This window comes from Equus asinus, chromosome 5 (assembly GCF_041296235.1).
Source record: "Equus asinus isolate D_3611 breed Donkey chromosome 5, EquAss-T2T_v2, whole genome shotgun sequence".
In the NCBI taxonomy this organism is placed as follows: domain Eukaryota; kingdom Metazoa; phylum Chordata; class Mammalia; order Perissodactyla; family Equidae; genus Equus; species Equus asinus.
This window is the reverse complement of record NC_091794.1, coordinates 112,046,130-112,067,359: the sequence shown is the minus strand read 5'-3', so window position 1 is coordinate 112,067,359 and position 21,230 is coordinate 112,046,130. Positions and strand designations below refer to the sequence as shown.

Genomic DNA, 21,230 nt, shown 5'->3' with positions numbered 1-21,230 from the left:
CGGGCGCTCCCCTGGCAGGGACCCCTCCCCTCAGGGGAGGCCAAACATCCCTGGAAGTCCAGCGGCTTGAGGTAGAAATTCAAACAGGCGTTTCGAGATTTCTTTCGTGACAATTTTAAGCTCTTCTTGTTGGAAAACAAACAGGAAAAAAAAAAAGGGAGGAAAACGCACAGAGTGGTTTCAAACTGCTTCCAATTTCACACCGCCTTTTCCCGGCGGGAGGCTACAGCTGGGAATGTGCTCCCGCGGGGCCGGCTGGGCGTGGCTGCAGCTGTGGCTGGATCAGGTGTTCCTGGGAACTCTGCCTGCGGCTGTGGATGCTCTCCCACCTACCTGGAGGCCACCATACTGTGGCTGCAGACCTGCAGCATTTGAAGTGACAACCTTGCGGCATTTCTTCTGTTTGGGGTTCTGCTTTAGCTGCTGTGTGTTGGCTGGCAGTGCGGGCAAAGCCAGCCTGGGACCAGGAGCCAGCCCTGCCCACCTGAGCCTCCCACGCCTGTAGGATGTGCAGGAAGCCTCCACTTGCATCTGCGGCTTGCAGCTGCACCGGCTGCCCGAGGACACGGAGGCCTCCCGCCTCCATCCTCCAGAAACTGTGTCTGCTTTGGGCCAGAGGTCCACACGCTTCTTCTGTAAAAAGCCAGATAGGACCTACTTCAGGCTTTTTGTGCCACATGCGGTCTCTGTGTCATAGTCTTTATTTTTATGACCCTTTAAAAATGTAACAGCCGTCTTAGCTTGAAGGCCACACCAAAACAGGCCCCAGGCTGGGTTTGGCTGGCGGACCCCCAGAGACCAGGGCGGCCCAGTGGGGCTGGGTCTCTGTTGCCGGCCTTCAGGCACCATTGTTGCGGCTTACCCCCTACAAGAGGATTTTGCTCTGGGCGCCTGGACAGCCTCAGATATGGGTAGTGGCATCTTTAGCGGCAGTATCACTTGTGTTCTTGTTGTGGAATAAAAGAGAGTTGGCTGGGCCCTCTCTGCTCTTTTCATGGCTGGGGCTGCCGTGGACGGCTGTGGGGCCCTTCAGATGCGTTTGCACCCATTTCACAGACGAGGGAGCCCGAGCTGTCCAGTTAGCATACGGCACCGAGATGCGCTGCGGGGCTCAGAGGGGAAGAGCCAGCTGAGTCCAGGTTCTTTGTGCTGTTCCTGCGGCCTCGCCCGCTCGGCCAAGGCTCCTGAAGGAAGTTAGCCAGGAAGCCCCTAAAGGCGTCCCCAGGGCTGGCAGGCATAGCGTGTGCTGATCGAGTCTGGGAAGTCCTCCAGCATTGCCTCCGAAGCGCCGTCGGTGGGCCTGATCCTGCGCAGGAGATGCAGAAGGGGCCCCGCAGGATTTGCTGGGAATCCGAGGCAGAGTGGGGGTGGGTGGGCCGGCCAAGCCTTGCTGGTTCAGCCTGACTCCCAAAGAGCCAACTGGGCCGGGGGCTCCCGGCTGCAGCGGCAGTTGCATGGATGTGGCGGATTCCAGAGGCTGCCCATTCTTCACAGCGGATCAGCGCGGAATTCCTCCACACAGCTGTCGCTGTAATTGGGTCCCATTAGGAAAGTGCGGTCTTGTTTGGCGGCTCTCTGCCTCCCGCCGCCCCCACGCACGGTGGTCTCGAGTTAGCACGGCAGCTGTGACCAAAAGCCAGGCACTCTGGGCTCTGCCGCGCTGTCTCCTCCCCACAGATTGGAAACATTCCTGTGGGAGAGAAGGCACAGCTCCTTTTCGTCATCTCTCCCTCCCCCCACCACCACCCCCCCACCATTTCTCCAAATGGAACCAGTTCTGCAGAGGCCACAGAAGCGAATGGCTCAGGGCACAGCCTGATTGGAACTCCAGCTCTGCCACTTCCCAGCTGTGTGACATTGGACAAATTACTCAACCTCTCTGAGCTCAGTATCCCCAGGGGCAAATGGGGATTACTAGAGGATCATTGTGAGCATTAAATAAGAACACACTGACGCCTTTCGCAGAGCTGGCGTGTTAGCTGTTAGTAGTATCATTGCTATTTTATTACGACCTGGAATGGAAACAGTTGTACTTCTGGCTTCACTGGCTTGCAAGTTTGCAAAACCCAAAAGTGAGAGAGTCCACAAATATTTGCCGAGTGAAGGAGTAAGTGGAATAATTAAAGAGTGAGGATTAGATGAGGCCAGAATTTGATCAGGGAAAGGCCTTGTGTCCCCTAGGTCACTGCCCCGAGGCGGCGGTGACAACTAGGGGCTGCTGCTTCTTGTTGCATCGTCTCCGTGTCCCGGGAAGGCACTGCCTGTGTTCTTAAAGGGGATTAAAATTCAACTCTGCTTAGAAACGTGGGGAGATGACCTCTGACCTTCCCATCTTTAGGTAATTAAAGGTGACTCCAAACCCCAATAAGTGGGGTGGGAACTTACGGCCCAAGAAGACCCCGAATCCTGGGGGACACCCTGAGGGGGTTTGCGTTTGAGCATCGCCCAGTCGCATCCCCCTGGACCTCGGGTCTCATGACTCAAACTCGAGTGTGTCAGAGGAGCCATGGCCGGGAGATCTATGACCCCTTCTTATTCACTTATGATTATTAAGGATCATCGTAACCAACAAGTTATCAATAACAGAGTCGAGTTGAAGTGCATTAATATGATCCTGTCAATATCTAGGTTATTTCTGGAACTAGAAAGGGTTGAGAGTAAATGACGAATGTGTGCCCTGAGCCGACAGTTGACCCCGTGATGTATTTCCCCCTCGGGAGATGCCGAGGCGCACAGTCCACCCGGGGCGGCAGCCGGGTCTCGGAGGCCGTGGCTCCGGGTGGCTGTCGTGGAGGTGCGGGCAGAGGTCTGTGTAGGGGACAGAGAAGGGGGGACGGCCCGCAGTGGTCCCGACATGTTTTTTGAATGTGAGTTAGAACCTCTGGTTTGCGATCGGCAGAGCTCCGTGTCGGATGAACGACGTCCTGGGGCTGTGCAGGGACCCTGGGCTTTCGGGACGTGAAAGAACACTCCAGAAAATCCAGTGAGGTTATGTTAGGACCGTCCTCTGCCGGGTCTCTGAGAGGCTGCTGGAGAAGGGGGACACGTACCTGGCAGGCCCGCCTTTATCTGTCTTGGCAGAGCCTGGAGCCCTCGGCTCTTTGAAGCTCTTGCAAGCGCTCTCATTAAGCTGGTGGGCTTCCAGTGTCTGCAGTTAATGTATGCCAGGGTCCCGGAGGTGCTGGACTTTGGGAGTGACCCAGGAACTTGGAACCCAGGCGTGTGTGTGGCTGCTGTGTCGATTTTCTCTTCGGGGATCTCATCCCTTAGTGCATCCCCACCTCCCAGGGGGCCTTGGTGCCTCCCAAGCAGGGTGACCAAACTGAGGGGCTCCTGGGATGGGGGGCTGTCAGTGATCCAACCCAGACAGTTCCAGGCAATGCGGATGCTGGTCCCCCTGCATCCTGGGCGCTGGTGCAGGACACACACAGAGGGCCTGGCCTTCCGGTGTCAGGGGTCAGGAGAGACGGCCTTCACCCTGGAGCAGTTCAAATCTGGCCTGGGCTCCCCAAGCTGTTCTCCTCTAGGCCACACGACCCCAAGGGAGCCGGGCCCTGTGCCCTTCGGACCTTGGTGTCTGATCTCCAGCCAGTTGCCCCGACCTCCAGCCCAGCAAGGCAAGGTGCCTGCCCCCACGCACTACAGGGAGAGCCCCAAGCACGTCTCCAGGGTGGCCCGAGAATTGTCTTGGGTGCAGGGCCGGGCCACCCTCAGCCTGGACAACCCAGCCCCACTCTGACCTCAGCCATCTCCTCCCCAAAACAGGGTGGGCTCCCGGTGAGTGTGGCCAGGACAGCCGCTCAGTGAACACTTGGAGCAGTGATCTTTATTCACTCATTTACTCGCCATTTATTATTCGGTCAATGCCGTCTGGGGTCTACAGCTCTGTGTCCAGCCTGGAGGAGCCACAATGGTGCCTCGGGCCCAGCTCTTGGCCTCAGGAGGCGTCCGGTCCAGTAGCAGAGGGCAGACTGGCCAGAAAGGCTAGGAGAGCTCTGAAATAGGCATGTTCCTGTCCACGTGCAGCAGTGACGTTCACGGAGAATAAAGGACAGGGCGGGGGGACGACGGGTGAGGCCACCCCAGAGTGTCACTAGAATCACCAACTTTCGACACCAAGTCTGCAGCATGGAGACTGTGAGTTTCCTCGGGGTGGGCGCCCCGGGCGACTGAGCCAGAGCAGCCCCGCCCCCTGGGGCGCCTTCTGCAGCATCGGGGGCCTCCCAAGGCCCCACGGCTCCTTCTAGCTCTGTGCTCTTCTCCTCTCGAACCCAAACCCTCAGAAGGAAGCTCTGGCACCAGTTCCAGGAACAAACAGCTCTGCAGAACTTTCTCCCCGTTTCCGGGGCACGCGTGTCCAGTTCCTGGAGCCGCGGCTGCAAGGCCCCTGGACGCACCAGTGCTTCCCTTTCTAGCACTGAAAGTTATGGCTTGTCATGAGTCATTGATTGGAAGTGCCACACATCACCCGCCTCTTATGATTTACGAGCACTTCCTCTGGGGACATCAATCTTCCGGAAGCAGGAGGAGGAAGCTGTCCACCAGGGCCCGGTGTGATGCTGGACACCATCTCCCTTGGGACAAGGGCCTGTGGGGACCATCCTGGGCTCAGCCCTCGGCTCACCGCCTGGCTGAGAAGGGGTTCGCGAGCCTGCGCCTCAGCTGCTGGCGGGATGTGGACGCGTCGGACTTCTCCTGCCAGCCCCTCCTGGTCAGTGCCCTCGCCAGAGCTCCTGCGCCTGCCTGGGCCATCAGCATGTTCTCTCCATGCCCAGGGGCTCAGCCAACACAGCCCCCAGGTAGCAGCTCTGCGAAAGAGCTCCTGCCAAGGCCAGTAGGACCTGGAGGTCTGACCAGCTCCAGGGGTCTCTGGGCTGGGTCACCCAGGCCGCCCCATTCGGAAGGATGTGACAGAAGGAGCTGAGCAGCATCTGCAGGGTGGGCTCCGTGGTCCAGAGCTGCCCAGTGTGTGGAGGAGCCCGTCTTTGCCCTGGCGGAGGAGGCAAAGCCTTGGGTGCAATGGCTCGAGCGCTCCAGAGGCTTGGGATGTCCTGAGCTGGGGGCCCCCTGCACTCTGTCCTCTCCGGAAAAGGGTAGCTTTGGGGGGCGGGCCAGAGAGAGCAGGAATCCTTGCAAATCTCCCCTGAGGTCAGCTCGAGCCCTGCCCCCGACGGCACTGCCCGTGTCCCCATGGCATGAAACTCAGGGGACAAAACAAGGTCATGGCTGGGGCAGGCCGAGGGGGCCACCACTGTGCCTGCTTGTCTCCTGCAACACAGCCCTGGGAGCCTGGGGGGAGGTGCTGGAGGGGCCTGGGAGGGCTGCCGCACAGGCCAGGAGCTGGCAGGAGTGAGAGGCAGGACACCCCCCCACCCACCGTGGGGCCTCGTGACTCTGGGTCCAGGGCCACAGACTTGCTGTCTGATCGGGGAGCATCTGCGTGAGATCGCTCTGCTAAGGAGCTGAGCGGTTAACAAGGTGGCTTGCGAATTGGAAGGACCTGGGGAGCTCCCGGCTGGTGGCATGGCCTGTATTTCTCCGGGAGCTTTATCAGGAAGATACACAGTTGTAGTGGGAACCATGCTCTGTTGGATGCCCGGGAACCTAGGATCAGAGGCCAGCCTGGTCCACACCGGTGCTGCCTGCAGTCTTCATCGAGAAAGGGGTTCCACTGTCCTGCCCACCGACCAGGCCCTGCCCCACGGGCGTGCTCATCTTGCTCTTGCAGGGCCAACAGCTTTGGCTTGACTCCTGTGTCCACCCTCACCAGCTGTGCACATGTGGGAAGGTTCCTCTGCCTCTCTGAGCCTCTTCCTTATCTGTAAGGATTGGTGCCGGCAGCCATTTCTTGGAGGCTTGTTCTGGTTTTTATGTGTTAGTGTGAGCCAAGCACCCACCATGGCGCCTGGCCCACCTGACCCTCTGTCCTCCTCTATCTCACCGTTGTCCATTTGGTCAGCCTCCAACAGGTACCAGCTGATGCTGGGGAACCGGGGGCCCAGTGGGCTGGTCTCTGGCCCCTGGAGCCCACCATGGCACCCCACCAGGCAGCTGAACAGGGAAGATGCGCACGTGCTCCATGGAGCAGACACGAGGACTACGACCACTTAGGGGCCAGGGCCTACGAGGCCGCTCTCCCCTGCCCCACCCTGCAGACCCCTTCCTCTCCTTCTCTCCGCCCTGTACCTGTCTGTCTGTCTTGCCAGCATCAGTGTCCACATTCACCCTCAGAGGCAAATCGAAACCCCACTCGCACTCAAGGACGCCCCCGCACAGCCCCAAGGCCTTTCCAAACCTGGCTGCCTCTTCCATCTTCTGGGCTTCCTCTTTTGCCCCCGCCCCGCCTGTGCCTGTGGCGCCCCCCCCCCCCACCATGGCCCCCTCCCCTCCTCTGCCCACCTCCACCTGCCACCTCCTGCTTCAGAATTCCCACTCCTGAAGGCCTCGTGCCCGCCAGCCCCTCACTCAGGGGTCCTCCGCAGCAGTCTGGGGGCACCTTCCAGGGTCTTCATGTCCGTCCTGTTGAAGGAACAGATGGGTTTGACCCATTGCCGCTGCCCCAAGGTAGCTCATACTGGAATCCATGCTGTTTTGAGACTTTTTAAATGTCTCCAAGTCACTTTTCATGGGGCAGTGTAGACAAAAGGTGCTCACTGGCTGCTTACGAAATGAGGGTCTGAAGGATGTTGTCCCTCTGCCCTCAGGGGACCTCGGGGGGACTAGAGGGGACTAGACCATCTAACCTGGAGAGAGGACCCAGGGACAGGGATTCATTCATTCTATCAGTCATTCGTCCTGCAGAAAGGAAGATGCAGGCACCAGAGTGCCCGCAGGCAGGGCAGGGTACCCAGTAGAGGGGCGCGTGCCCATGGACGGAGAGCTGCCAGCGAACAGAGTGTTCTCGGCACGTCTGACATCAGGCAAACCGTGCCCAGAGGTTCTGGGTCTGTGCAAAGCCGTGCTGGCCAGGAAAACAGTGTCCGCCCCATAGTTAGCTCTTGCAGCCAGAGCGAAGCAGAAGGTCCCACCACACTCCAGAGAGGTCAAGCAAGAACGCCCCTGTGCCCAGCCGAGGTCTCAGCGGGGATACCCCTGGGGAAAGCGGGCCGAGGTGGGTCCAGGGCCTGGCTCCCTGTGCAGGGCCTAGAGGCAGAGGAGCCCAGGTTTTCTTGTTGGCCACAAAAAGGGTTTGCAAGGAGGACCCTGCTGTCCTTCAGGCAGGTGGGACACTGCTGTGGGCTCTCAGTAAGGGGTCCTGGGACAAACCCCTGACTTCAGGCTCCCAAGTGGGAGGCTGGGGAAATGCCTTTGGGCAGGGGGAGGCGCAGGGACCTCAGCTGGGAATGTAAACAGCCGCCTGGAGATCTATATGCATTTCGGGGATGGGCTCTCTGAAGGAGCTTGGGTCCTTTTTCGTGCCGTACTTGACTGTGTAAATATTTTTCTTAGGAGTAAAGAGAGAGGCTCCATTCATTGGGCAGATCTCACTTGAAAGAACTGAGAAGTATCTGTTTAGGCATAAAAGCTAAAAACAGTGTCCAAGGCGCCTTTCAAAAAAATCATTTCTGCAGCTCAAACACGGCCAAGCTGATTTTTTTTTAATGCAAAAAATAAATAAATATCACTCCGCTCCCAGTTGGGAGCTCAAGAGCTTGTGTCAACACCCCTGGAGCCTCTGCTGTGGGAGCCAGAGCGGGTCGGCCGGTGACTGACCGCCCGCCACGGTTCCTGTCGCAGCTGCCAATGGGACACGACCCAGCTCGGCTCCAGCTCGCACGGCCGCTGGCCTGGCCGAGGGGAGGGCCTGCTGGGGGTGAGGGGGCCTGGCCGGGGTTCAGGTGCGAGTCTCGTCGGAAGGGTCGGTGTGTGGCTTCTTTCCGCCAGATGCAAGGCCCAAGGGCCGGCTGCTCCTCCAGAGCAGAAGCCCGGGATCCGGGCCGGTCAGAGCGCATACTCTAACACTTCCAGGCTATCTGTCCTTTGCCCTGTGCTCCAACCCCCCATTGCCTGTCTGTAAAAGCCAAGGCAGGGTAGTAAAAGCTCCCACCCGGCCGGGATTGCTGTGAGAAGCACCTTCGAGGCTCCTGGGACAGGCCCCCACACCTCGGGCTCCCAGAGAGACTGCCCGCTGCCGTCGCCATCCCGCCACCACCCGGCTGTGGCTGCTGTCACGACGTCGATGCAGCATTTACACCAAGGGAGGCGGCAGCCGTGTTAGGACTGCGATTCGGACAGGAAATTAAGGATGAGAATGTTCTTGAAAAAGTCCGACTTCCCAGAAAGCAGGAAGCACCAGGGAGGCGGTGGCCTCCTTGCCGAGGAAGAGAGGAGCGTGGAACTTGGCTGTCCTGTGAGCGCCGATGGTCAGCTCGTTGGGCCCATTGCGAGGGCACGGCTTAAATCACTGCTAAGAGGGAAGGCCCTGGGAGTCCGCAGCAGCTGACCACAGAGCCACGTCCTGACCCCCCTGCTAGACTGTGTCCCCAGCAGGACTCCGAGCCCCTGGGGCCCTCAGTCTCCCCGAGGGCAGCAGAGTGAGGCTCAGAGCTGGGACAATGTGAGCCCCAGTGCTTCCCTGTGGCCACCCCACGCAGTGAGCTGTGCAGGCAGCCCAGAGCCTGCCCATGGCTGCTGCTTCGAGGGGAGGCCTCTTGGAATCAGTTTTTAGCCACTTCTAGACCCAGACTCACGTCTTTGGGCACAAACAAGCGACTTCAGCAATGGACAAGAGAGAAACAGGTCAGAGAGAGAGGTCTGAGCTCAAAGGCCAAGAACAAGAGGTCAGTGAATGAGAGCGTTTGGTGACCTCTTGGGCGGCAGGCCAGACTGGCGGGGCTTCACTCACATCTCCTTGGCTTTGGAAGCCGTGTGGCTGGGGCTCCGTCAGGGTTTCCTCCTGTTGGTGTGTTTTCAGATACTTTAATAACAGATTATTTTGAAGGGAGAGAAACCTTCTGAGATCCATTTGTGACACCGACCAGAAAGCTTAGCCCCCCTCGGGGGACATGCCAGAGCTCCGGAGCTGTGAGCTACGAGATGTCTGCGCGTGCATCTGCTCTGCACTGACTTTTTGGAGAACAGAGGGTATTTATTTTAAGAGTCAAAAAAGATGTTTTGACCAACCCCACTTAGCTCAGTGCTGGCACTGATACCCGCAAGAGAAGGGAAACGCCAGAGGGCAAACCTCGCTTTTCTGGCTAAAATGCTTAATCAAAACACACCTAATACTTTTGCCGGGTGCAGAGATGGGGCTGAGAGCAGCGACAGCCACTGCCAACAGCCGACCAGCCAGCGACGCGTGTGCTCAGGGCTCACCAGCAAAATAAAGAGGTTGTTCAGCAAAGCGGCTGCCTTGGCAGGGGAGAGGGCCAGGGTGGGGAGGCTCCAGAAGGGCTGCGTCCAGCGGGTGTTCACCGAGGTCAGCGGTGGGTGACCAGCAGAGGTAATGACATGCATTCCTGCCAAGACAGGCTGTGAAACTGGGGCAGGCCAGAGAAGCTGCCGGAACAGGGCAGTTCTGGAACCGACTCAGACCTCCCTTTGTAGGTGGGCCCTCCTTTCTTCAAGGTCATCGGCAATGGCTTCCTCTGGGGGGGCACCACTCAGGTTGGGCTTAATGCCCCCACCTCTCTCTGCATCATGTGACTGGGTAGGGCTTGTCCTGGCCCCATGTGGTCCTACAGCCAGGCTTCAGGGCACCCACACCCTGCGCATGACATGACAGGAGGGGAGAACCAGGCTCCAGGGAGCAGAGGAGACCCTGCCCCCAGCCCTGCCCTGCACGGATGCACTCGTTCCATCTGGCGTCTCTGGCTTGGTGTGTTGTGTGTAGCATCTTGACCTGTTAAGGACGGTGTGGTTTAAAGGTCCGTCTGTGTGTCCCCATCTGACCACAGGCTCCCAGGAGCCATCACCGGGCACTGATCTCGCCGGACTCTCCCTGATAGAAACAGGGGCCTGAAGTGGTGACACCAATGGATTTCCTGGGATGCTTCATCCCATTTGCCCACTGTCAGCCTCTGACGAAGGTGGTTCTTGCCACCCTCAGCCCCAGGCCTGTGAGACACAGTCGGGCCTGGACAGCAGCCAGCTGTGTTAAGGGACAGCAAAGATCTGGGAAAAAGGGGGTGTGGCGCTCACTCTGTGCCCCATCTTCCCAGTGTGGTTGAGTGACCGATCCTGGACCGCGCACGGAGGTGCTGGCCAGCTCTCCTTGGAAAGTCTCTCATGCTGGTTTTGACCAAGGGTTTCTGGATGAATTAGGAGTGGTCCACGTGGTGCCTCAGATGCAGGTCAGGGAGCCTGTAGGAACCAGGCTGCAGAAAGGGCCACCGCGGGTTCCCCACCTCGGGGTCAGGGCCTGTGCCGTCCTCAGAGAGAGAGGCAGCCATGTGCTGTCTGGAGCCCAGAGCAGGCAGGCCTCCAGCTGCCTCTCTCCCAAGGCTGGGCCTCCTGTCCCAGGACACTCTCCACGTCCCGCAGGCGCGGCTTAGCTTCAGTCCAGCAGCAGCATTAACTCCCTAGGGCTGTGAGACATGTTTCTAGGACGGCCTCCGGATCTTCAGAGGAGAATAAACCCACTCCTGCGCTTTCTGGCTGACCTCAAGCCCACCACTGGCCTGAGGGAACCCCCACCCCCCAAGGAAATAACCATCAGCCATATTCCCTGGGGACACTCCCCAGAGCTTACAGCCAAGGTGTATGTGATGTGCCTTGCAAACTTCAGAACCTGCTTGGTTATCACAACTGCCCCCTCTCCATGAAGGGGTCGTGGGGAGCGGGGAGAAAGGAAGGTCAGGGCCACCAAAAACCGAAGTGAAGACAGAGCTGACCAAAACGCAGCGGGAGTGGTGTGCACTCCAACAGAGGGGCCAGCAGGCAGAGGGCGGGCGGCTGCACCCTGGGGCCCAGCATGGAGTGTGTTGGAGACTGGAGGGCTCCGGAGGTAGGGATGCAGGGCTGAGGGGTCTCCCCTGGCTGGCCCTTCCTCGGAGTGATGGGGGGACTTCGCTGCTCTTGCCAAGTGCTCCGTGATCCGCACACTGGGACGGAGAGAGCTTGAAGCCCTGGCAATGCACCTTCTCCTCCTCCGGGAAGAGGAGGGGCCCGCCTGCCGGCGTCCAACCAGAGGCCAGCAAAGGCCCACTCCCAGGCAACACCCAGCACTCCCTGGCTCCAGGATGGGGGCGTGAGTGGCGAGGGTGTGCAGGACCTGCGAGGCGCGGTCCCATCAACGCTGGCGCCTGTGCAGGCGGCACTGACTTCTCTGGGGACGCCAGAGAGACAACAGCGTCTCCTTCAATGATGTGCTCCCAAGGCAGGCAGGGCCGGGAAGGCTTGGTTCTGGTTTCAGCCCCAGCCTTTGACTCACCACACAGTGCACAGACACTTCCAATGCTGGAGGAGGCTCGGTGACAGCACGAACTGCGGGGAGCACACCCAGCCGTCCCCTTACTCTCGGGGAACCCCAGGGCCACCATGGGATGGGGGCACCCTTTCACCAGACCTGGGCCTCTGCCCTGGACTGGGGCCGGGGGCTGGAGCCAAACCAGGAGGCATTCCACCCGAGACAGCTCAGCACTTGGCCTCCGGCACCGCCTTGGGTGCCGCGGGCAGGTCACAGCCCCGAACCTCTCTCCTCTTCTAAAGGCGGTTTCACAGGGCGGCAGGAACCAATGCTGGTGTTCCCAGTCACTAAGTGCAAGGTCCGCGTGGGAATGTGATCGCCGGGCCTGGCTGCAGCTGGAGAAGGCCAGGCTGTAAACTGTGCCTCAAAAAGAGTCACATGTACCCTTGACACGTTCACATGCCCTCTGGGGCTTTGCAAGGTGACCGGGTGTCCGTACAGGAGGCCCCTGCAGCCTCTTCCCTAGAAGGGACCCCAGCAGCGGCAGGGGACCAGAGTGGCCTCTGGCCTGGTTGAGGGGCCCAGGCTTCCTCCATGGCGGTTCCGTAGGGTAGGGGCTCCTTCGACTAACTCAGTGGGATGAAAGGGGAATGTGAGGCGCAGGCACCACCAGGCCCCAGGTGGCCGCCTCCTGGTTTAGCTCCGCGTCTGCGCCTGAGTCACAGGGACAGGCTCTGGGCTCAAGCGGAGCTCCCAAGAAGGGAGGTCACTCCGGACAGGGGTGCCCCGCTCATGGTTTCATCCTGTGCCCTCGAGGCTGCGCTCCGTAGAAAAATTATGTTCTTCTCCTGGTTCGAGACCCCCCCCGCCCCCACAAGGGGCAGGTTGAGGAGGCCAGAGCTCTGCCCGGTTCAGGGGCCCCATGACCCGAGCATGGAGCCCCCACTTCTGCACGATGCTCACGGTGGTCTCAGTCTCTGTGGGTGACCGCGTCCAGGGTGGGCCTGGGTGCCCCGCAGCAGGACCGCAGTCCGACTCTCTCCTCCAGGGCTCTAGGAGGCGGCCCCGGGATGGCCTCTCTGGTTTGGGGATTGGTGAGCACAGCCCTTTCCTGAAGCCACAGACTTTTCTGAGATCCAGGCGGTCAGCCTCGCTCTCTCTCTCAGCATTGACCAAGCCTCTGGCCGGCCGTCTTGGCTCTGGATTCGGGGGTGAAAAGCAGACAGACAGGAGGGCAGTTAAGGCCTGCCCGCTGGCCGAGCTCAGCCCCCAGCATCTGAGGCTGCTCTCCCCAGGGCCTGCCCAGCCCCAGGCCCAGTGGGGACAGAGCATTCGGTGACCTGGTCTCTTGCTGATTCTCCTGGGGGGGACCTTCCCAGGGTCTCCGTTGGGGTGTTCACCTTTTTCTGTCTCAGTCTTTTTTTCCACTTATAGCCGCTTTCCAAACCACAATTTCAGAAAAGAGAAATATAAAATCCCCAATTGGTTAGAATTCTCAACATTTAAAAATACGACTTACTGTTATTACAGCTGAGCCCGGGCAGTTTCGTGAGCGTTTTGGAACGTGGCATCCTGGTCCTCTCGCCTGGCCTGCATGGGCATTGCGGGCACTCTGGGCCCCACGCTTGTAATTTGATAGGGCAATAGTAATTTTAAGGGAAGGGGAAATAAAAATGCCTGAATTTAACACCATTTCTCATTTTATTTTTCAAATATTAGTTTCAATCTTGGTCTCTATTCTTATGGAAATGACATTCCAATTTATACATGTGACTCTGTGCGGCTCTTGTGACCCAGAAGGGAAAATCCCATTTATACAGCTAATTTGTCAGTTTGCTTAGCTGAGAAAGCGTCCTGGGGCCTGTCACTGAGATGCTGCCCCTCTCGGGAAGGGAACCTGGTGGTTTTTCAGAGGAGACGCCGGCCAGGCAAAACGCTAAGCTCCCCAGCACTGGGCCGGGGACAGCTCTAAGTCGAAACCGTCAGGCAGAAGAAAGACGCGGAATGGCTGGCACTTTCTCTCCTCATTGTCCCAAGCCTGTGTCCACCGGCAGAGGGAAGGGTAGGAGTGCCCGGCACTGCCCACAGCCCACTGCTGGAGGAGGGGTCGTCCAGGGCCAGCCCAGGGTGCGTCTGTGACAGTGGGCACCACTGCTTTTCTGCCTTAGCCTGATTCCCTCTGAGAAGCTTCCACCAAAAGTCATGGAGAAACATCCCACTCCCAGGAGTCCGGGACAAAGAGCAAGCTAAGATGCTGCCCCTCTGATTTGCCAAACAGGCAGGAGAGAGATGGCATCAGATCCCCTTTCCGAGGCCTCTAGTAGCAGTCAGGCCCTGCTGACCTCTGCCGACCTCTGCCCTCTGCCCTCTGCTCTTGCCTCCTCCACAGCGGCTCTCCTTGGGGCATGGCTTGACCAAGTCCCAGGACGAATCTGGTTGCTCCTCTGATCTCTGCCTCCCCAGCTAGAGTGCAAGCCCCATTGGGCCAGACGGCACCTCCTCCTGCTCACCCGGCCTGGGCTGCCCACACACGGGCATCCTCCTGGATACAGTGCCTGGCTGCCGGTAGAACTCAGAGGAAACGGGAGAGTGGGTTCCACATTTCAGCATGTCCTCGTGCCCCATTGAACTGTTCCTAATAATATGTGCTGGCCTTGGGACCCCTCTGCAGGGGTCTGTGCCCAGTTCCTAAAGGACCAGGGTGAGCCACACAGATTGGCCCTGTCCCTGTAAGGACCCAGCTGCCTTTCCAAGGAGGTGACATCCCGGGGGTTCCTTACCGTTCTCAACAAACCGGGAGACACTTTCGGGATAAAGGACCCTGTTCTCAGCAGAGAGCTTTCTTGCCCCTGGAGAAGCCAGGAGGTCTCACCCTTACTGTTTCGGGAACACCTAGTGTGCCCCACGATTTATAGCCCCTGTAGCTTGAGAACGGTGTTTGATCAGAAACTAACAACCCCTTTCGAATTGTTTTGCAGCAAATGCTGACTGATGCGGAAGTGTCAACACAGGAGGGCTGCATCCAAAAGGTAGGCCAGCTGGTTCTGCGCCTTCTTGCGCGTCCCCATGGGTTCCTGTGCTAATGCGCATATAGGCGGTCATGGCGGGCCGGCGTCTTTCCGTGAGTGATGTGTCATCTGTGGCCCTAGGCTCGTGCACAGAACCATGATCTCGACGTAATTAGGACGGATGCTTATTTTCATTCTGTAAGCAGGTAGGGGGTCACTTCACTGAACCGTTCTAATTCCCGAGAATGAGGAGAGCCCTGTACCTGAGGGAAGGCCTCAGGCCACGCAGATGCATGAAATTAAATAAACGAGGGCTGTGTTTATTTAACTATCTTCACTGGGTACTCACATGAAAAGAATATGGAGGGGAAAAGAAACACGATTGGCTGCAGATTCAACAAAGCCTTTTGCTGTCCTCAGCCTCAAAGAGGGCTCGGTGGGCACAGTGTTAAATAAGCGAACCATCGGGCGAGAGAGGGGGTGTCCGGTGGGCATCATCGGCCACTCGGCCGCTGTGATGGATGATGGCTGGCTGAGAAACGCTGCCGTTAAAAGATCCAGAGAGCCAACGAGGCTGCAAAAAAAGTACATCCCCAGAGGAAAGCACAGGCGCACAGGTGGGCGCACAGCTGCGTGTGCACGCTGCAGGCTAGGCTGCCGGTGGAAGGGGTCAGATCCCATCCAGATCTCCAAAACCTGCAAGCCGTTCGTCAGCTGGAGCTCAGCTTCCAGCAAGTTCTGGTCATCCCAGAATTGACACATGCACACACAGACACACACATACAAACACATGATACACACACCAACACACACAAGCACACAGACACTCACACATGGTAGCCCATCTAGCATTTGGGGTTTCCCAGGAGATTTATTGTTCTCTCCCTTAGCATCTTTGCTTCAAAGTCCCTGGGCAAAGCAGAGAGTTACATCCACACCTCCCGCACAGACGGCCTTGGAGCACGGCGCGGGTGTGAAGAGAGGAGTGGGTGCGGGGTGATCCAGCCCCTCTCAAGTGCTGAGCTCTTACTGCCACAGTCACAGAGTATGTGCTTGCGGGGTTCTGTCAACCGCTCGTGGGAGAGCCTGAAGCCGTGACTTGAGCTGAGCATTCGAGGTGGAGTAAAGGCCCCCTCCTCGGCTCTGAGGTGAACAGCTCTGCCACTTTACCAAGTTCTCTGCGAGCTCGGCTTGATGGTTAGAGCCGGGGCATCTGGGCAGTGTTCCATAATGGACAGGGGGTGGAGGACCTGCCATCTGGGCAGACCTATCTGTAAGGGACAGGCGACCTGCCTCGTCTATCCAGGTTCAACCCCAGAGGCATTGATTTTGGAGAAAACGTTGCAATGAGAGACCTCCTCTGACCCTGCGACGACCTCCTGAAGGACCTCTGGCAGGGGCGACCTTTTTACCTCGTTCATCCGCATAACTCACGGTCTGTGTCCGTCCCCAAGGGACTGTGGTCTGAGCAGACGCTGGGACGAGGTGTCAGCTCCCAGTCCCACTGCCTGGGGGTGGCCTGAGGCCTTCCTTCCTCCAAACGCTCTCAGTGCGCCATGAGGTCAATCCCGACAGCACCCTTTCCCTTTTCCTGCCTCTCTGACTGAATTCGTGTTTCCTGAAAGAATGGAAGCCCTTACGCAAGAGACCTTACACAGCTCTCCCGCTTCTCAAGGAATTGAGGTATTTTCACTTCCCACGAAAAGGCACCTACAGCCAACTCCAGCCTCAGCTCCTGGAGAGACCATGAGAACGTCACTTGTCCCACTGCCACGTAACTGACTGTCTGGCAGGGCTGTCTCCGGACAGCAGGGTGGCCTGGCAGAGGTCAGAGGCGAGATGGGTAGTCGGTTGCCAGGCCAGGGTACAAGGGTCCAGGCAGAGGTCCGAAGGGTCAAGTGTGATGTCGAGGCTGTCAGAAGGCAAGTGCTGGATGCCTCAGAGCCAGAACAAGATGGGACGGGACAGGAACAAGGGTTGCGCGTCCTCTGTGCCCTGGGGCGGCGCTGTTTGCTGAGTGACCTCTCTCATTTATAAACCGTGGGGTCACTGCACCTTGGCTAACGTGGCCCAGAGGTCCCTCCTGAGAGATGCTCATAAGATGGGTGCAAGGTGCCATGCAGCCAGGACCCGCTGACAACTGCCCAGCTTGGTGCAGGAGTCCCGTGGCATGCAGGCCCATCGGAGAGGGCCCAGGTTCCCTGTCCACACAGAATCGGAACAGGCCTGACCCCCATGGTGGCCCGAGAGTCAGGGAGGCATTGGGCACCAGAGCCAGAGAAGACTTGGTGGCCCTCTATTTCGGAACAGGCCTGTGACTGCCAGCTCGGGCCCCTCCCTGCAGGCTCCCGTCTGAGGGGGCTGCCTGGAGGGGGCTTTGCCCACCCCTCCTGCACCCCTCCCCCCACTCTGGGAAGCTGCCGCAGGGCCCTCCACTGTCCACTGAATCCCAGGATTTTTCCATTCCGCACCAAACTTAGACATCATGGACATCCGGGGTGTGCGAGTGTGAGCGGATGGGTGCCCAAGCTCACGCCGGTAGGATGGCTACAAACCTATACCTGGTGTTTAGATCTGGACCCATCCGGTCATGTCGCTCCAGGAGGGACCAAGGGAGGAGGCTGGACTGAGAGAGAGACCTGAGCTAAAACACGGAGGCAAATGGTTCCTAGAGGGGCCGGACAGACGAGGAAACACAGCGTTTGTTTGACCTTCTTCCCAAACGGAAGGTCCCACCTGACGAATAGATGTGCTCCTCACAGCTGTGGCTGTATGTATGTTTATCACATAACTCCACATGCCTCAGTGTGCTATTTTACAGACTAACGTAGTGGATTCCTTGGTAATGGGACTTAGACTCCAGTTTATCAGTTTTCAGTCTGGGATTTTTGTGTCTGGCTGAACAGGGCCTCTCCTCCCCAAAGACATGCACATTTGGGAGCCTTAAAAATATGATGGGGCGCTGTGCGGCCTTGGGTCGGTCAGTTGACATCTCCGAGCTTCAGTTATCCATCTTTAGGACGATTATACCTCCTGTTCTTTATCTGCATCAGTGAAAGGTAACGACCGGTAATTAATTCAGTGGCTTAACACACAGATGCAGGAAAGGCGGTATTTTGTGGGTGGCGGCAGTCACACAATCTCAGCACTAGAGAGCCAGGCCGCCGAAGGGGCTGGAAGAACCCATTAGTTCAGAGTGTACCGCCCGAGCCCCGGGAGGCTGGCGGCGCCCACGCCCGCCTCCAGCGCGGCGGGGTCTGCGGCGCGGGGCGGGGCTCCCGTCGGAGTGACAGCGGCTGCAGCCTGTGAGCAGCGTCAGCATTGGCCCCGCCTCCAGAGGGGGCGGAGCCATTCCTGGCTTGGCGGGCGGCCCCGCCCCTGGGTATCCTCCATAGCGCCTCCCCGCCTGCGCCCCTCTGTTCGGTCCTCTCCATCCCTCGCGTCCCAGTCTCGCGCGTCCCTTGGTCCCCTCCGTCCCCTCAAGTCTGCCGTGTGCCCCCTGCGGTCTCCTGCGTCCGTCTCCATCCCTCTCATCCCCAAATTCTTGCATCCTCCTCCGTCTCCCACTGCCGCCTGTCCCCAGGGCCCCTCCTCGGGCCGCGCAGCCCAGAGGTTTGGTGCTGATGAGACTCGGACCCGTGCTCGCCCCGTCCCGGTGCCCTCGCATCCCCGCGCCCGCCCCGGTGTGCGGCCAGGGCGCGTCTCCCGCGCTTGCCCCAAAGTCACTTTGGCCGCAGGTCGGGCTGTGTCGGCTTTTCTAGCGGCGGTGCCGGGACCTCTGGGACTGCTCCCTCTGGCCGAGTCTATTTAGCCTCTGTTTACTTAGAGGGAAAGCCCCGGGCTCCGGGAGAGCAAACAGCTGCGGGAGATAATCTAGCGGTTGTCCATCCATCACTCGGGTCGCCCGGCTCCCTGGAGAGCCCGCCAGAGTCTGTAATAAAAAGGCCGGGCGAAGAGGCTTTGGGGACGAATAAAGAGCCGTGTTAAGGGCCCGCTGAAAATGGATGGAAGACATTATTAAGGCTCAATGGCCGTCTTATCAAAATCCAATAGGATAGACATTTGGCAAAAGGCTTAAATTTATTCTTTGACTTTCTGGAAGGCTTGAATTTATCCGTTAACAAGAGTGTAGTCCACCCGGGGAGATGGTATCAGCTAAAAAGAATTTTGATTCAATCTCATTGGTGATATGAAAAGGGGAAACACAAGGCCCCCAACAGCCTTCCCTTTGTCCCACTTTATCTTGTTTTCTTTGACCATCTTGAAAAGGAAGGACGAGTTAATACGGTACAACCGGGGAGAAAATGCAAACAAAGGGAAGTGACCTTTTTCTTTATTTTTATTTTTCTTCTCTTCCCCTTGTCCACTGCCCCCCCCCGCCCCCCAAAAAATAAGTAAATCGGGAATTTGCATCAGTAGGGCTAGGACAGAGCACTGACAAAGTGCCTCTCCCGAAGCTTGGAAGACTAGCCGCCCCAGCCAGTGCGCTCGGGGACGGGTGGGGAGGGCCGAGGCTTGGAAGGAGAGTCAAAAATAAATGGAGCTAATAAAGTCCTACGGCTGGAAGAGGGAAGGTGATGGGTCCATAAATCTCTCCCCGTTATTATGTACAAAATGCTACAGGTCATAAAAGTCATCTGATAGCCCAGGCTGGCATTGTCCAAACAGGGTGATTGATTGATAATGATGATAATTTGTGAAATGATTATTTGGATGTTAGGAGTGTGGCCTGTCCCACTGGGCGGCCGTGTGTGGACGTTTCCACAGCCTTGCCCGTGCGGAATGCCTCTGCTAACGGGCTCAGAGGTCTCCTGGGTCCCTCCCGGGAGGACCTGGGGGCTAGTGAATGAGGACTCCGGAGCCTGGAAGGAGAGCTCAGGGAGCCCTGGGAAGCTGGGAGTGGAGCCGGACAGGCCGCTGCTAAGTGTCTTTTGTGCAGCAATTACGTGAGAAGGCCACACACCCCGAGGTCTAAGCCGTGACTTGGCAGTTGGCGGCTGGTTCCTGGCCTTGCTGGGCCGTGTCAGCTCAGCACAGCGCTGTGCGGCCAGGTGTTTGTGCTCAGTGTCGCGTTAGTGGTTTATTTCGTTTGCATTGTTCTCCTCCTGGAGGAAGCAGAGGTATTTTCCCAGTGGCTGAGGGGTTCGGGGGTGCAGAGAGAGAAAGGGATGCGGCTGGAAGGAGATGGGGAGACCCGGAAACACCGAAGCCCCCGACTGCGGTGCTGATGTGCGGCGCTGGGCTCCGCTGGTCCGACTGGGACCAGAGTAAGCTGGGCTCTCCCTGCTGCGCTTTGCCTGTGCTGGCCAGGTTCCGTTTTAGAAATCCTTTTCTCTTTCCTCTTTCTCTCCCAGCCAGCAACGCTCAGGAGCCCCCAAAGCAGGTGCCCCCACTCAACTGCAGTTTACCTACGAATGCACTTTCTTACAAAAAAAAAATCACAGCGGAGCCCCAAGCCCGAAGAACCCCGCAATCGCAATTATTAATTTGCATGTGGGATCAGTTATGTCTTTATGAAATCAAAGTGTGTTTAGCTGCCACAGAGACAGCCCCGAGTTGATTTTGATAATCTCGGGCTGAATAGACTGGCTTCGTCGCAGTAAGCCCGGGACAAAAGGCTGGACAGTGGCTGAAAGCCCTTTGACAACGCGTCTCTCTCCTTTGTTCGGGAGTCGCTGATAAAAGAGCCGGGAGTCCATTAATTCAGTGAATGAACATATAGTAAAGTCAGTCCCCTCTTGAGAACAATAATGTTGAGGTCAGCTTCGGTTGCCATGGAAACTAAGTACTCCTAAGAAGTTTGCATCCTTGATTTTGCTGAATCAAAGGCCGCAAAGCGGAGAGGTGTAATGGGGCCAAGATGCAGACCGTCGGAAGGGGCCGCCTCCGCTGGTCTCCTTCTTGAGACAGTTCTGGGCCAGTGGCCCCAAGGACCCTCCGCCTCCCTGGGGACGACCCGTGTCTGGCTCCTTGCCCCTCCCCCTCCCGGGAGGCCTCCGTTTTCACAACTGTTGACACTTATCTGAAGAGGCAGCTTGGGCGTGACTTTGGTGGCTCTGGTGCTTGGGGGCTGAAAATCAGGCTGGGAGGGGCCGCAGCCGGGAAGCTCCGGTTGCCTCCTCCGTGGCTGCCCCAAGTGGACTCTGACCACCTCTCGGCATCTGAACTTGCCCCCCTGGGCGGGGGCGGGGGTGGGGTGGGGCGGTGGCACTGTGGCCCCTTCCCCCACAGATAAGGGTGATTAATGGGCTCGTTGTGTTTCTCAGGGTGAGTTATGGGCGGCTCCAGCTGGGTGATGACGTTATAAATGTCACTTTTTTGCATTTTGTCCCCCTCTAAATTGAGTTGATTGCACTTCCCCCCACCCCAAAATAAGAATCTCTGAAATCTGCTTAAACCATCAGATGAGGCTGGGGAGAGGTGCAGGTAATTAATTTCCTTCGCAGTAATTTATTACCTGCTACGGGACCTGTGTCTGAGAGGCCTCCTCTCAGCTCCACCGGCCCTCACCTGGGGATGCGAGGGCTCCAAGCAGGCCGGAGGGGCGTGGTTCGGACAGACCTGGCCCAAGCCCAGGGGCCCCATGGCGGGGGAGTGGCCAGAGGAATGAGAATTTAATTTTTCCTCTCTTTTTGCTAGTGAGAAAGCGATGAACTGGGTTTTCTCTCTGGCCCTGGAGGGTCCCTCATGAAGGGCTTCCTGGCTATAGCCTGGGACACAGGTCCTCGAGGAGGGAGCCGGCAGGCAGCCCCTGGCAGGTGTGTGAGAGCAGGTGACTTGGGGACCCCTCTCTGAGGCCAGGCCCACTTCCACCCCTCTGCTGAGATTTTTCTGCCCAAATTTAAATCTCAGGGGCAGATAAAACATCACCAGTT

At 58.1% G+C, this 21,230-nt stretch overlaps 1 protein-coding gene across 3 annotated transcripts in view; it reads left to right on the top strand.

Annotated features, from left to right (window-relative positions):
* The window catches only part of PRDM16 (PR/SET domain 16), a 344,072-nt gene that overhangs the window by 156,010 nt on the left and 166,832 nt on the right, over positions 1-21,230 (top strand). For all 3 annotated transcript variants that reach the window (XM_044769524.2, XM_044769523.2, XM_044769522.2), the window contains exon 3: positions 14,326-14,376. In XM_044769524.2, coding sequence (XP_044625459.2) covers positions 14,326-14,376 — 51 coding nt within the window. The remainder of the gene's footprint in view (positions 1-14,325; positions 14,377-21,230) is intronic.